This window comes from Ahaetulla prasina, chromosome 6 (genome assembly GCF_028640845.1).
Source record: "Ahaetulla prasina isolate Xishuangbanna chromosome 6, ASM2864084v1, whole genome shotgun sequence".
NCBI classification, from domain to species: Eukaryota; Metazoa; Chordata; class Lepidosauria; order Squamata; family Colubridae; genus Ahaetulla; species Ahaetulla prasina.
Window position 1 is genome coordinate 38390266 of NC_080544.1, and position 17098 is coordinate 38407363.

At 36.0% G+C, this 17098-nt stretch overlaps 1 protein-coding gene across 2 annotated transcripts in view; it reads right to left on the bottom strand.

The window, feature by feature from the left end:
* Positions 1-17098, bottom strand: part of PPP2R2D (protein phosphatase 2 regulatory subunit Bdelta) — a 51473-nt gene that overhangs the window by 17791 nt on the left and 16584 nt on the right. For both annotated transcript variants that reach the window (XM_058187862.1, XM_058187861.1), the window contains exons 3-6: positions 9097-9194; positions 7756-7921; positions 4920-5032; positions 1744-1921 (exon numbers count right to left, since the gene is read on the bottom strand). In XM_058187862.1, the coding sequence (XP_058043845.1) occupies positions 1744-1921; positions 4920-5032; positions 7756-7921; positions 9097-9194 (555 nt within the window). The remainder of the gene's footprint in view (positions 1-1743; positions 1922-4919; positions 5033-7755; positions 7922-9096; positions 9195-17098) is intronic.

A 17098-nucleotide genomic window follows, 5' to 3' on the forward strand; every position in this document is an offset into this window, starting at 1 on the left:
CTGAAAGTTGCTTGTAAAGGTTAATATTGATTTGGTTATCCCAAAAATCCAACTTTACACAGGAGAAACATTATGAAATCTTTAAATAAAATTCTATTGCAACATTCTGTATATAGTTTCTAAAAGTCACTTAAATTTCCGAATAGCTTTATGAGCTTATTTATCATTTATTGACATAATTTTAGCTGTTTAGCATTTCAGATATGTAGGATTCAAGAACATGGTAACAAAACTATGCTGTTCTGTAATTTCACTTTCACTGTGCAATTATGTTAAATGAAGTGAATATTTTATATGAAGCTTGTAATTTATGAACAAGCCAACAGGCACTTTATATTCAAGGGGTCAGAAGAATTCAAATTATCTTTGAATGTAGTCAAGCCATTGACTTTTCAGTAACACATTTAAAGAGTTATGATTATGTGCTGTCCAGTCAGTGTTCACTCCATTAGCAATCACAAAGGGAGGTTAATTTCACAATGATGTGTCTCTAATCTGGTCCTTCAGGTCTTCCCGTTTTTCATTTGTTGTTACTGTACTATCCATCCATCTTTCTGTTGCCATCCTCTTCTCTTTCCTTCCAACATTAGAATCTTCTCAGAAGATTCTGAGAAGAATCTTTGCATAATATGGTCAAATGATGATTCAATTCTGGTCATGCTCAAGTGAGAACTCTAGATTTATTAGTTTGATGATCTATTTGTTTTCTTGGCTCCCTGTGGTATCCATACGAGTCTTCTCCAAAGCCAAATATCATAACTGTCAATAACCTTTTTCTTCAAAGTCTAACTTTAGTTTCCATAGTGTCATAGGAAAACCTGCACAATTCTGAACTTTGTAAGTATAAAACATCACATCATCTAAATAACTTTTCCAAGGCCTTCATGGTTGGTCTACCAAGTTCTAGTCAGTGGCCCAATCCTTCACTTTTTCCTTTACAAAGGATCCTAAAAGTCAACTCTAAGGTTGGTTTTTGTACTCACTATCAAGTTTGGTCTTCTTTATATTTAATTTTAGTTCCATCTTTTTCATTATTTTCCTGAACATTTATTACTAGAACTTGTAGATCCTTTGCATTTTTGGCTATCAGAATAAGGTATAAGCACAATGCAGGCTACTGATGTTTCTTCCTCCATTTTAAAACTGCTTTGTTCTGTTAATCTTCTTTTAATTCAATTTTCTTTAATGGATAGTCAGCCTATAGGCTGAAAAGATAAGGGAAAGTATACAGCCTTGCTTCAGTCCTTTGCCAAACCTCAAATTGTTTCAACATGCTCTGTTCATAGATTTTTCATGAGGACATAAGATTTCCCGAGATTTCCATTTTCTAAGCACATCACACAGCTTGACATGAGTGACACAACTGAAGGCTTTCTGTAATCAATGAGGGAGATACTGACTTCTCATTGGTATTCTTTGGCTTTTTCTATGATCCAGTGTGCACCAGCTGTAAAAAAAAGCAATATACCCAGTGAAGTCAATAAGAATTGTCACTTTTCTTGGCAGGGTCATGAAAAAGGTATGCCACTGCCTTTTAGGATGTACTTCGATTTTCTGCTCTAGTCTACAGATCCCAATTCTTTGGTGGTCTAACTTAATTTAAATACTAACCAGTTTTGCTTAGATTCTGTGATCAGACAAGATCAATCAGGTGCTGCCACCTGCTGAGACTTAATCAAGTATTAAACAGTAACTATTTCACTCTATTATATTTATACATTTTTCCTTACGCAAAAAGGATACTAAAACTTCTATCTGTGATTTCTAAATGCCACAGGTTGATTCTTAGGTCATCTGCAGAAAGGTATGTTTCATGATCACTATTTACTGAAATAGAGTTTATGTGATATGTGTGTGCATTTGCAAATATCCTTCGGGGACTTGCTTCTACCATGAGATCCATGGGTTTCAATATTGGCACCTAAAAATTGAGAAAAAGATATTAATTTGAAACTTCAAATTAATCTGATAGCATTTAAAGCTAAATGCTTTTCAAAAACCATTTAAATTTTTTTAATTACAAGGTGGCTTGCTCAAACTGCACAATTTATGTCCCCATGGAAATATATTCAATGGAATTACTTCTAGGGAAGTGAGTATACAATTTTAACCTGGATTATGATTACAAACTACTGTTACCTTATTCATATTATAATTGTTATTTTTTTTTTGTTTGCAAATACTGGTTACCTAACATAGCACTGTGTTCTAGTAGCAAATTCTATCATTCCACAGAAGTTTCAGAATAAAATGCCTCGTAATCACATCTGATTACAATTAGTAACAAGAACTGTCTGAAGTATCAATACAATAGCATATAGAAAGAAGCAAGCATGCTAACACTGTTAAAAAAGTGTATCTGTTTGTTATGATTTCTAAAAATTATAAAGATAACACTGTATAATTACATTAATATACTTTGTAAAACTGCATTATCTGGGCTTTTCACATGCTGAACATCTAGCATCCAACTTGGTGTAATATTACAAGCGTCATTATCTCAAAAACATTGTTGGATATAATAAATAGAAGACAATCCTGAATTTAAGATGATCTACCTCACTACCTCATTACAAATTGAAGGAGAAGGTCTTTTCCTTCCTTCCTTTACCTCTGGGGTGTTAAACTCGCAGCCTGCGGGCAGGATGTGTCATGTGATGGCCACACCCACCCAATTTAGCGAAGGGGGAAAAAAGTCGTGATATGTCATGTGAAAATATGACAAGTCATAAGTTTGATACCCTGCTTTACCTTGTCAGGAATCCAAGATATTCCTATCACTTTATTGGGGTGGGATGGGGGTGGCAGAGATGACTTCTTTTCAGATAGAGACAATATGAGAATATTGCATATTGAGGAGAGAAAATATATCCTACCGATGAAAGGCGCCTAGAATTGCCTTAAAGGGGACATGGGCTTCATAAAATGTTATGGGAGGGAGGGAGGGAGGAACTATCCTGCATACAGTGATAGCTTACTTCTTTATGGTTGATGAATTAGCTAATACAGTAAAAATCTTCCAAAATAATTACATTAACTGACATACATTACTCAAACTAAAATGAAACCTAACTTTCATATAGCATTAAAATCTTCTGCATCAAGCAACAGATGTTATTCAATATAGAAGATCAGTTATTTCAATTTTTTTAATTACAAGGTGGCTTGCTCAAACTGCACAATTTATGTCCCCATGGAAATATATTCAATGGAATTACTTCTAGGGAAGTGAGTATACAATTTTAACCTGGATTATGATTACAAACTACTGTTACCTTATTCATATTATAATTGTTATTTTTTTTTTTTTTGCAAATACTGGTTACCTAACATAGCACTGTGTTCTAGTAGCAAATTCTATCATTCCACAGAAGTTTCAGAATAAAATGCCTCGTAATCACATCTGATTACAATTAGTAACAAGAACTGTCTGAAGTATCAATACAATAGCATATAGAAAGAAGCAAGCATGCTAACACTGTTAAAAAAGTGTATCTGTTTGTTATGATTTCTAAAAATTATAAAGATAACACTGTATAATTACATTAATATACTTTGTAAAACTGCATTATCTGGGCTTTTCACATGCTGAACATCTAGCATCCAACTTGGTGTAATATTACAAGCGTCATTATCTCAAAAACATTGTTGGATATAATAAATAGAAGACAATCCTGAATTTAAGATGATCTACCTCACTACCTCATTACAAATTGAAGGAGAAGGTCTTTTCCTTCCTTCCTTTACCTCTGGGGTGTTAAACTCGCAGCCTGCGGGCAGGATGTGTCATGTGATGGCCATACCCACCCAATTTAGCGAAGGGGGAAAAAAGTCGTGATATGTCATGTGAAAATATGACAAGCCGCAAGTTTGATACCCCTGCTTTACCTTGTCAGGGAATCCAAGATATTCCTATCACTTTATTGGGGTGGGATGGGGGTGGCAGAGATGACTTCTTTTCAGATAGAGACAATATGAGAATATTGCATATTGAGGAGAGAAAATATATCCTACCGATGAAAGGCGCCTAGAATTGCCTTAAAGGGGACATGGGCTTCATAAAATGTTAAGGGAGGGAGGGAGGGAGGAACTATCCTGCATACAGTGATAGCTTACTTCTTTATGGTTGATGAATTAGCTAATACAGTAAAAATCTTCCAAAATAATTACATTAACTGACATACATTACTCAAACTAAAATGAAACCTAACTTTCATATAGCATTAAAATCTTCTGCATCAAGCAACAGATGTTATTCAATATAGAAGATCAGTTATTTCAATTTTTTTTAACTTTTTTTATACAGCAGAATAGTGAATTTCAGAAGTCCTACATTAAAGGAATATAGAAAAACAAAATCAGATCATTCAGATTAGGATTGTTTATATTAAGCAGTGGCAACCTGTTAGTGACCAAAGGACATATGTATGTAATACAGATATCGGGGGACAGATAAAGCAATAATGAGAAGCTAGGTTTTTTTTCTTCTCCTAGACTGGGAGGGGATGGTGGAATTTTCTTTTTGAATTATTAAATCTAATTTAGGATTTATGCTTTCATTTGTTTTCCACCCAAGAGAACAGAACTGTTGCCAATTTCTACTTGTGGTCGGAAGGGGCCATATGATAGGATTTAAGGGCCAAATGTAGCTCAGAGAGTTTAAAATGCCTATGGCTGATTTTCTTGATAATGATTCTCCAAAAAGCAGCTTTTCTTACATTTGTTTGTGGGCACTGATTCTGTGACCCTTTACAATACATTAAAAAAACCCAAAAACTTCGGTAATTGAGGTGCTACCCAGGATAATAAATAAAATATATTTTAGCACTCTAACTCAGAAATGAATATTTTATGCCTTAAACGCAACGTAACAGGTTCAGACATTACTCAGATTTTATTACTAATGATAAAAGAAATACCCGTAGCGCTGTGATTCTAAATGGATCCCGAAGTCGTCCATCTTCATCTTTCAAGTTATAACCTTCAGCTCTTTTATCCCTTTCACTGATTTTCCATAATTTAATAGTTTTATCTGAAAGGAGAAAGATTTCAAGCTAATAATACATTACTAAAAATATCTGAACATATTACCTATTATTCAACTCTTCTTACAAATAACACAGTATTTTGCAATCTGGAGCAAGTGCCTCTTGCATCTTTCCCAAATTTAGGGCCGAGATGTTTCCTTTTCTGCAGGATGCCACATATGCTTTGCACTCTTTGAGAACTTGGGTGGTGAGGGGGTTGGGCAGGGCTTTCTATTGCAAATTTGAGTGTTTGGATTCCAGTCCAACATTTATTTTAGATTGTATAAAAATAGAGGACATTGAAGCTTTGCTTATAATCTGTGCATAACTGTATTTCAACAGTGATTAACCATATATTTGCAAGCACATGTTTATAGGTACACAGGTTATTTATTCGATAAGTGAAATCTGTAACTCTGCTTTTGTTCAGGATTATAGCATACGATATTGGCTAAATAAAATAACTAAACGGTTTAGTATGATAAATTAGGTAGGAATTAGCAACATGCATACAATTTCAAATGCAGCAGGGGACAGACAATTCCTGGAAAAGAGGGCTATCAATAGGCATTAATCTCTGCACAAACAATGTAACTTAAAGGACAGCTGCCAGAGAACAACAAGGGAAAACAGCTTCAGGTAATCTCTTTTTTTCTAGCCATTTGCTGGCCATTGATGTATTATTTCATTCTATTGAATGTTATAGACAAGAGTTTTACGTAGACATGAATGGTATATACCATTTTCAATTGTTTTTGGCTCCATTTTGTGGCTAAAGAGGACAAGAGGGAGGGATGTCTCTAGCAGAGTAAAAGGAACAATGTGCAATTAAACCATACAGGTCAGTGCTAGGGTAACCGAGCAAGTGACAGCTGTTAGTTAGAAGCTTTAAGCAAAGCTAGGTGGGCTCCTGGCCACACTATGAATGGAAATTAAATTGATGAACTGGTAACCATAAACACCAGAAAGATGTCAGTGGTTCCAAAGTAAGTTGTAGGTGATATGCAGCTAGAATAGCCATCATCTTCAGTACCACGCCAATTAAATGATAAAAATTCTGCAATAGTATAAGGTGAAGAATTTTGATGCAGCAGAGAAGCACAAAACAGCAGTAGTTGTGAACATGAAATGGAATGAGCCTGCAAAAGAGGATTGGAACCCAGAAGCATCAGAGAAGCCATAGGAGCATTAGAGCAAGTTATAAGTGGAGTCCATGACATCCCCACCTCATACTGGGCTGCTCCAGTAACAGCAGTATGAGAAGCAATATCAGCATCAGTCAAAGGTGCTCACACGGGGTGAACAGAGGAGGCAAGTCATGGTCAAGGGATTGAGTGACCCAACCACACCGACTCTGTGATCCCCACCGTAGGTAAGGCTACAGGTGGCACAAATTACCAAACTACCATACAACATTAGGGAGCCAGAGGTGAGGCCGTGGTAACCCATGTCCTCACAAAGACTTTTTCTTTGCACCTAAACTTTATGGATGGAGGGATATCAGATTACCAAACAGGTTTGGTTAAACTCATTATTTCTCCTGCAGTACTCAAATGACGTTCAAAATATACTAGAAGCTACAAAGAATTCTTTGGTTCGTGTTATTTGTAGGAGTACGTATTCCATTCATTTTTTTAAAATTTGAATTTATATCCCACCCTTCTCCGAAGACTCAGGGCGGCTTACATTGTGTTAAGCAATAGTCTCATCCATTTGTATATTATATACAAAGTCAACTTTTATTGCCCCCAACAATCTAGGTCCTCATTTTACCTACCTTATAAAGGATGGAAGGCTGAGTCAACCTTGGGCCTGGTGGGACTTGAACTTGCAGTAATTGCAGGCAGCTGTGTTAATAACAGACTGCATTAGTCTGTTGAGCCACCAGAGGCCCTTAATTAATGCTGTGGCACTTTTTTAATGGGCAGAAGCTGTTTTAAACATGAAGTATGTTTCTAGTTTTCCTTAATGATTTTATACAACATGATTTTTTTTCTGTGAAACTTACTAATGGATTTCCTCCTTAGGTATGGATTTGTAAATAAAGAGAACTTAAACAGAATTTTTATTACAGGGTATATAATTTGTCATTAATTTCTTTTCTGTAAAATAGACATTTTGTTGTGCTTTTCTACTAGCAAATATCTGATTTGAAGACTGATTTCAAATTTAGATATCCACTTCTGCTTTTGCTGAGGGGGTGCTATTTGGTATGGAAATGAAATTGTTACAAGGGACAATAGGCTTCTGAGAAAAAGAATAAAATAGATTAGCTTAAAAAAGTTTTGTAGTTGTTTTCTTTCAAATTCCATGGCTTGGGAAGTGCACAAAACCAAAACAATGTAGCAATCAGAATAATTTAAGCATGTGTGGAAATTTGACTCGGAGCAAGATACTTCATGAACCATTAAGGAAGAAAAATAAAAGTGTACAATCAAGAACAGCCCACAAGGAATATGATTATTTTCAACATATTATTCTGAATGTTTAAGGACAATAGAAAAATCTAGAATTAAATTGATAAGTCCATCAAATAGTAACCTCACATTCTATTTAGGCTTACAACCATTTATTGGGAAACATGCTCTATTGAATGCTTGTGAGCAGATACAAAGACATGTTAATTACAATTACGTTAGAAATTCAAAAATGAGGAAGTACTAATATGGAAGTTATCACATGCAATTAAAGTATGTACAACACCATTATGTAAATAAAATATATTTACCATTTGTAGATAATAAGAAGTGAGCAGCATTCTGTTGTGGTAACCACCTAATTTTATTAATTTTTTCCTCAATTTCTAGACTTTTCAAGTAGTCAAACTCAGGTTCATGACTCTGAAAGGTACTGTAAACATTATATTCTCCCCTTGAATGAGGACGGCTTTTATTCTGCAAGGAAACAAATGTGTGAACAGAAAAAATAGTTTCCATTCTTTTGTTAGGTTTTGTTGACCTTCCTGTAAGTTGCCTAGAATCACCTTGAGTTGATCACTTATTCTTATTTGAGAGTAATAGTATATAATAATATAGTTTTCATTAAAAATTAAAAGTATTCAAGAACTTTTTACCTGAAAAGCCATTCACTTGTAGATTTTATAAAGTTGAAATGTTAACTATATTTTCAGTATGTGCTTTCTATTTTGCAAAATCTATGTCATGAGGGGTTAAAATAAATTTCATAAAAATAAAAAATGATTTAAAACACAAGTAAAGGCTTGATTTAAATGATTTAAAACACAAGTAAAGGCTTGATTTAAATGATTTAAAACACAAGTAAAGGCTTGATTTAAATCAAGTCGATTTAAATAATTTTAAAGAGCAACTGTCATCTGTCCTGCAGCAGCTCCTCCTCTGACCTGCTGTTGACTCGACAGTCCCAATATTGCAGAATATACACATGAGCTCTAAGCTCTATCTCATGCTGAATAAACTAAATTATTAATGTATCTTAAATAGAAAACTATCTTTAGATAGATTTTACTCAAAAGTATTTTATTAAAATAAATTTCATAAAAATAAAAAATGATTTAAAACACAAGTAAAGGCTTGATTTAAATGATTTAAAACACAAGTAAAGGCTTGATTTAAATGATTTAAATAATTTTAAAGAGCAACTGTCATCTGTCCTGCAGCAGCTCCTCCTCTGACCTGCTGTTGACTCGACAGTCCCAATATTGCAGAATATACACATGAGCTCTAAGCTCTATCTCATGCTGAATAAACTAAATTATTAATGTATCTTAAATAGAAAACTATCTTTAGATAGATTTTACTCAAAAGTATTTTATTAAAATAAATTTCATAAAAATAAAATACAATACAATTCTTTATTGGCCAAGTGGGATTGGACACACAAGGAATTTGTCTTTGGTGCACATGCTCTAAGTATACATAAAAAGATAAGATACATTCATTAAGAATCGTAAGATACAACACTTAATGATAGTCTTAGGGTACAAATAAGCAATCAAATCATACCAGGGAATAACTTAACTTCCTTAGATATAAAATTATAACATTGCATTATACAGTAAAATAGTTTGAAACACCACTTTTTCACTGACCTCTGGTTCCCTTTGAAATATAACCACTCTGCCACCTTTGTCTCCTGTTGCCAGAAGATCTCCAGAGTAATTAAATTCAACCGTTGAGATAATGTCAGCTGTAAAAATAAAATACAGATCACCTTATAATTTATAATCTAGGACAAGCTAATATATTATAACCATTCTACAATGTTATGAAAGAAAATCAATGATTTTTTAAACTTTTTTCAAACTCTGATCTTCTTGTTATTACCAGACCCTTGTCATGGACAGACTTCTTGGTGACTGGAGTTTCCATGGTTCTCTACATTCATCTTTAGTCACTTCCAATTGGGCTTAAATATCTTTTGCCAATGAGTTTTACTGCTGTAGCCTAATAGCTGCCTATTGACAGTGAGGGATGCAATATCCAGTTTGGTTGCCGTGTGTATCGACTTTTAGCTGCTCTGTTAAGATGGGTAACTTTTAATAATCACAACCGAACAGATCACACAGATCCAACAAAGCCACTTTCAGTTTGTGGCTTTCAGAAAGTAGTTTCAACAAAACCTCTTTCTTCATTTTTAGTTGCCCTGAAAAATATGGACTCACCTGAATGAATTACACAGGCCGTGCCAGAACTAAGGCAAAGCTCTTTAAGTGGAGAATAACGGAGAGCCCGCAATGTGACACTGGTGCTGCAGAACAAACCATAACAGATATAGTTCAAGAAGTCTCCTCGGGAAATGCTAAGGCACCTGGGCTGATCTAACTGCAGCCACACCAGAACCAGCTAGATGGTTAATAAAATACAATACAATTCTTTATTGGCCAAGTGGGATTGGACACACAAGGAATTTGTCTTTGGTGCACATGCTCTAAGTATACATAAAAAGATAAGATACATTCATTAAGAATCGTAAGATACAACACTTAATGATAGTCTTAGGGTACAAATAAGCAATCAAATCATACCAGGGAATAACTTAACTTCCTTAGATATAAAATTATAACATTTATCCCATTACAATTCTGTGGCCCCTTATTATGGTGGTTTTATTATGGTTTTATCTTAATTTAACATTTTATCTCCTAGATTGTATTGTTCACATACCTTTATATATATAATTTTACCTCTATAATTTGTATATCAGTGATTGCATGACTTCTGCAGATGCCATACACTAAATAAATAAATCTGTTCATTGGATCACTGCAGTAATTCTACATGAGGCTGCCTTGAACACCAGCTATAGTTGGTCCAGAATACCGCAATGCAGGTAATTATAGTACTTTTTGCTATGCTCACATAATACCACTCAACATGCTGTATTGGCTAGCAGAGTGGATTTGGTTTAAATCAACTTGATTTAAATGATTTAAAACACAAGTAAAAAGGCTTGATTTAAATCAAGTCGATTTAAATAATTTTTAAAGAGCAACTGTCATCTGTCCTGCAGCAGCTCCTCCTCTGACCTGCTGTTGACTCGACAGTCCCAATATTGCAGAATATATAGCCTCATGCTACACATGAGCTCTAAGCTCTATCTCATGCTGAATAAACTAAATTATTAATGTATCTTAAATAGAAAACTATCTTTAGATAGATTTTTACTCCAAAAGTATTTTATTAAAATAAATTTCATAAAAATAAAAAAATGATTTAAATAAAAAGATCTGATGTTTAAAAATAATCATTAATTTTTATCCACCCTGTTGGCTACCAGTTTCTGGGTATAAATCGAGATGCTATTTATCACCTTTAAAGCCCTACTTTAAAGGTGATAAATAGGGACCACCTTCTCTTCAAGATATCTGGTTCCCTCACATGCTCTGACAGGAAAGGTGTTCTCTGGGTTCCTTCACTCAAACAATGCCATCTTTGGATGCATGTGGCTTGCCTTCCAAATAGCGGAACCTATCTTATGGAACAATCTTTGTTTCAACGTATGATTGATCCCAATTCTGCCAGCTATTAGAAAGGATGTGAGGATCAGAGCTAAAGAAGCTTCTTGGATGAGAAGTGAAATGTCTTCAAAGAAAAACAAGAACTTCCAGTTGCCTCTTGAACAAGCACCTTTGGGACAACCATGACCTGGTTGATTGAGAATCTCCACAGACACTGTGAGGATCTGGCTTTTCCCCTCAAAAATGTTGGAAATGTATTGTTGTATGTCGTGGCCTTACTGGATGATGGTTGTATTTCTGTCTGGATTCCTATTTTATTCCTATTTGTCTATTTATTAATTGTAGTTTCCATTCTTTTTGTTAGGTTTTGTTGACCTTCCTGTAAGTTGCCTAGAATCACCTTGAGTTGATCACTTATTCTTATTTGAGAGTAATAGTATATAATAATATAGTTTTTCATTAAAAAATTAAAAGTATTCAAGAACTTTTTACCTGAAAAGCCATTCACTTGTGGCTTTCAGAAAGTAGTTTCAACAAAACCTCTTTCTTCATTTTTAGTTGCCCTGAAAAATATGGACTCACCTGAATGAATTACACAGGCCGTGCCAGAACTAAGGCAAAGCTCTTTAAGTGGAGAATAACGGAGAGCCCGCAATGTGACACTGGTGCTGCAGAACAAACCATAACAGATATAGTTCAAGAAGTCTCCTCAGGAAATGCTAAGGCACCTGGGCTGATCTAACTGCAGCCACACCAGAACCAGCTAGATGGTTAATAAAATACAATACAATTCTTTATTGGCCAAGTGGGATTGGACACACAAGGAATTTGTCTTTGGTGCACATGCTCTAAGTATACATAAAAAGATAAGATACATTCATTAAGAATCGTAAGATACAACACTTAATGATAGTCATAGGGTACAAATAAGCAATCAAATCATACCAGGGAATAACTTAACTTCCTTAGATATAAAATTATAACATTTATCCCATTACAATTCTGTGGCCCCTTATTATGGTGGTTTTATTATGGTTTTATCTTAATTTAACATTTTATCTCCTAGATTGTATTGTTCACATACCTTTATATGTATAATTTGTATACCAGTGATTGCATGACTTCTGCAGATGCCATACACTAAATAAATAAATCTGTTCATTGGATCACTGCAGTAATTCTACATGAGGCTGCCTTGAACACCAGCTATAGTTGGTCCAGAATACCGCAATGCAGGTAATTATAGTACTTTTTGCTATGCTCACATAATACCACTCAACATGCTGTATTGGCTAGCAGAGTGGATTTGGTTTAAATCAACTTGATTTAAATGATTTAAAACACAAGTAAAAAGGCTTGATTTAAATCAAGTCGATTTAAATAATTTTTAAAGAGCAACTGTCATCTGTCCTGCAGCAGCTCCTCCTCTGACCTGCTGTTGACTCGACAGTCCCAATATTGCAGAATATACACATGAGCTCTAAGCTCTATCTCATGCTGAATAAACTAAATTATTAATGTATCTTAAATAGAAAACTATCTTTAGATAGATTTTTACTCCAAAAGTATTTTATTAAAATAAATTTCATAAAAATAAAAAAATGATTTAAATAAAAAGATCTGATGTTTAAAAATAATCATTAATTTTTATCCACCCTGTTGGCTACCAGTTTCTGGGTATAAATCGAGATGCTATTTATCACCTTTAAAGCCCTACTTTAAAGGTGATAAATAGGGACCACCTTCTCTTCAAGATATCTGGTTCCCTCACATGCTCTGACAGGAAAGGTGTTCTCTGGGTTCCTTCACTCAAACAATGCCATCTTTGGATGCATGTGGCTTGCCTTCCAAATAGCGGAACCTATCTTATGGAACAATCTTTGTTTCAACGTATGATTGATCCCAATTCTGCCAGCTATTAGAAAGGATGTGAGGATCAGAGCTAAAGAAGCTTCTTGGATGAGAAGTGAAATGTCTTCAAAGAAAAACAAGAACTTCCAGTTGCCTCTTGAACAAGCACCTTTGGGACAACCATGACCTGGTTGATTGAGAATCTCCACAGACACTGTGAGGATCTGGCTTTTCCCCTCAAAAATGTTGGAAATGTATTGTTGTATGTCGTGGCCTTACTGGATGATGGTTGTATTTCTGTCTGGATTCCTATTTTATTCCTATTTGTCTATTTATTAATTGTAGTTTCCATTCTTTTTGTTAGGTTTTGTTGACCTTCCTGTAAGTTGCCTAGAATCACCTTGAGTTGATCACTTATTCTTATTTGAGAGTAATAGTATATAATAATATAGTTTTTCATTAAAAAATTAAAAGTATTCAAGAACTTTTTACCTGAAAAGCCATTCACTTGTAGATTTTATAAAGTTGAAATGTTAACTATATTTTCAGTATGTGCTTTCTATTTTGCAAAATCTATGTCATGAGGGGGTTAAAATAAATCTACTTAATGCTATAGAAGAATGGATTTAAGGATTAACAGTTTCACTAGAATTGTAATGTTGTTACAACACTGAGTGCTTAGAAAAAAAAATCTGTAATGTTCATTGAGAAAGAACTGTAGCAGAAAATACTCTGATGAACTCAATGCTTTGAGTGTTATAGAGTGAACAAAATGAAGGGGGGAGGGTTGGGGGAGAAACCCACTTATACACACAGATGGCAGCATCACAAAAATGCTTAAATTATTTTTATAATTTAGGTAGAGAGCACATATAATCAGATTAAGGGAACTAAAAGAAATTATAATATAACATTATTTTACCGCTATAAGGGAAAAAAATTAAAAGCATAAATTTCTTCCTTGTTTGACTGGTGCTTTGTTTAAATCCTCTAAAATCTTCATGTATGAAATTTTTTAAGGAAAAAGAAAAAAAACTATTTTCATTTTCTAATCATTCTGCTGCTGCCCTAGCATTTAAAGTTTGTTGATTATTATTAACCCATTATTCTTTGATTTTTTTAGCCAAAAGGCTAATAATATTAGAACTGTCAATATAATAGTGACCCTACTTATCTAACAGAATATAATAAAGAAATAGGGTGAGAGGTAGAAGAAGGGATTATACACAGAGATTAGATAATGTTCAAGGATTTTATAGTTATGATTTTGTTTCCTGATTGGCCTTGAATTTTTTCCTTCTCCATAGTCAATTTCCGGCTCTAAACCTTAACATAGCAACTCCTTAATCTATGCTTTATTACCTCTCAGATAAAGTAAGGTCAAAACTAGCACAATCAAAAAGCAAAATCTTCTACTTCACAGAAAATGCTATGTTTATTATCACAAGGAAAAGCACAACAACAAAAAGAAAAGCATTTTCCTATGATAATTCAATCCAAGAAAGACTTAATATCAAAAATACTGAAATTCTACACAGAAATCCTGGATCTGTGAAATAAATGCTTCATTGTTTCAGAAAGACAGCAATATTAACTGCAGATATAGTAATAGTTTGCCAAAATTTCTGCCAAGCATAAATCATCATGTTATATCTATAGCAAGGATCTAGACAGCTACTTTTTAGATACACTAGATCAGGGGTGTCCAAAGTTTTTTGAGTGAGGGCCAAATACAGAAAAATAAGCAAGCAAGGGGGGGGGGAATTTTTGTACCAGTTCTGTGGGCGTGGCTTATTTTGGGGTGTGGCTTGGTGGTCATGTGACTGGTGGGCGTGGCTAACTCCTCATGTGACTGAGTGGATGTGGCTATGGGCATAGAAACCTAAATACATAGAGACCTAAATACTGACAGCGGCTACCAGTAATCCTCGGCTTGCAACCACTCATTTAGCGACCAATACAACAGCACTGAAAAAAGTGACTTACCACCAGTCTTTGCATTTATGACCTTCGCAGCATCCCCAGTTACATCAAAAGTCAAGCTTTTGGCAACCAGCATGTATCCCGCGCGGGGCTGATGTTATCTACTTCAGTAATGAAATGTCTCCAAGCATACAACCAAGCTCAGAGAACATCAAGGATTCCATAGTTTGGACATCATTTTAAATCTTGATTTTCATTAAGCATAAAGTCTGAACTGAGGCATTATTTTATTCTTAGCAAGGCATTAAGAATCAGAGCAAAGCCAATTTTCATAGCACAATTTCTGCTATATATGAACATCTGTATTCTTCTCAAGTACTGTATGAATTTATACAGAAGTTATAACTTTCAAGCAAGCATTTGCAGATACAACCAACATCAATTACTGCAGCCAGGAAAGTGTCACTATCATCCCAGGACTTGCTTCTGGCTATATGCATGATCACCAAATTCATAATTTACATCAGCCACCCCATTTCCATACATAAAATGTGAAACAGCCCTAACAGAATTAGCAGTCTAGCAACCTGACTCCTTCTTACAGTTGCTTTTGCTTAAAACAATAAAGTAAAACGTATCTGTACAGATAGCTGTGTATCACTCCATGAACTGCACTGTGCTAAAGATTCTTTGGAAGTCTAAAATAAAGAGTGCAGCATAGTAAACAGCTATAATAGATTGTTTTCCTCTCTCTTACATATTTTGATTGTTAAACTAACAGAATTAGTACCTGTAGTTAGCTAAACAAACCCTTGGACTTTAATTGGTCAGATGAAGGGAGCATTTTAAAACCTTTAGGACACGCAATCCTGGGAGGGGGAGCAGGAGACTTTGGAAGAGTGGTGGACTGAAGCTTTGAGACCCAGGGATGGATGCAGAACTGGCAGGAAGTGAAAATGGACAACGCGGAGGTTTGGGGGCGGGGCAGTGCTGAAACAGAGTATTGGTTCTTTCTACCAGACTTTAATCATTAACCATCCACAGAGTTTCAACTAGTTCTCAAAGAGAAACCACAAGAAGTTCAAGTATGAGAGGCAATATTCTGCTCAGTAGCAATGACTCCACCTTGCCCACTTGTCCGCCTCCCCTGCCTAAACTGCACAATCCAGCGTTGCACTTTCTAATAAATTATTTAGTATGCCTTCCACCTTTGCTTCCCTTTGCACCCCCTCCAAAGTAGCAGTCACTTTCAAGCTGCAGAAACATAGGGGTCATTCTAATCAGCAGAGCAAAGGAGGCTACTATGAATGAGCCTTAATAGTTCTATCATCACTAACTTATTCTGAACAATTTCACAAGCAACAGAGATCAAAGATGCCCACTGATTGCTCCTTTATTCGCTAATGCTTCAGGCAACTAGTAAGAAGCGGAAATGGATTTCATTGAGCCACAGGATTAGTTATCTCCCCAAGTAGTTTCCTCTTGCTTTCCTACAGCCCTAGTTTAACTGCTGAAAGGAGGGGGAAAGGAGCTAACTGGGGCTGTGTGGAGGGTAGTGTCCTTAGCCTTGCAGGCTCCTTAGGGAGAAGAAGCGCCCGTCCCACAGCAGCCGTTTAGTTTTGAGCTCCTGTGTATTTGCTGCAGTCTTCATATAACCCCAGATACATTCTAGCAATACGTTTGCCTGGCAAAGAGGTTTGCAACCAACTCAGAAAGGACATTTACAAAAGGGCAGAGAGCGATATGATGACGACAGTCAGTTCCAGCGATGTAAACGCCGGTCTCCATTCCTCCTCCTCCTCCTCCTCCTCCTCCTCCTCCTCCTCTCCCATTTCCACAAAATCTCCTCGCTACCACCCTCCTTCCAAAGCAGGTATCTCTGCAGCTCCGTTTTCCCCAGCCTGGTGCCCTTTGGATGCCTTGGGTGAAAGCTCCCTTTATCCCCATTGGAGCTCCACGCATCTGAGGTAGTACCAGCCAACAGTTTTCGTGGAAAGCTCTGGGAAATAAGCAGCCCCAGCCGGCCCCCAGAAGATTCACACCCGCCTTGCGAACGCACAACCAAACACACACACACACACACACGCCTCCTACACACAAACACACACCAAATATCCCTAACAACGAAGCTGGAGGGACAAGAAAGTTGCCTAGCGGGGATCTCTGCGCTATTCGCCGGAGGGAACGCGATCCGAGTCTGCGCCCAGCGGAGCCGCTGCTCCTCATCCGATTCGACCCGACCCGCTGCCCGCGGATGCAGAAGGGAGGGTGGAGGCTCCCGCCGTGCAGACCCGGAGGTTTGAGATGGGGGCATAGCCGCACGGGAGCGCGCCACGGCTGCCTAACAAAGGCAACCGAG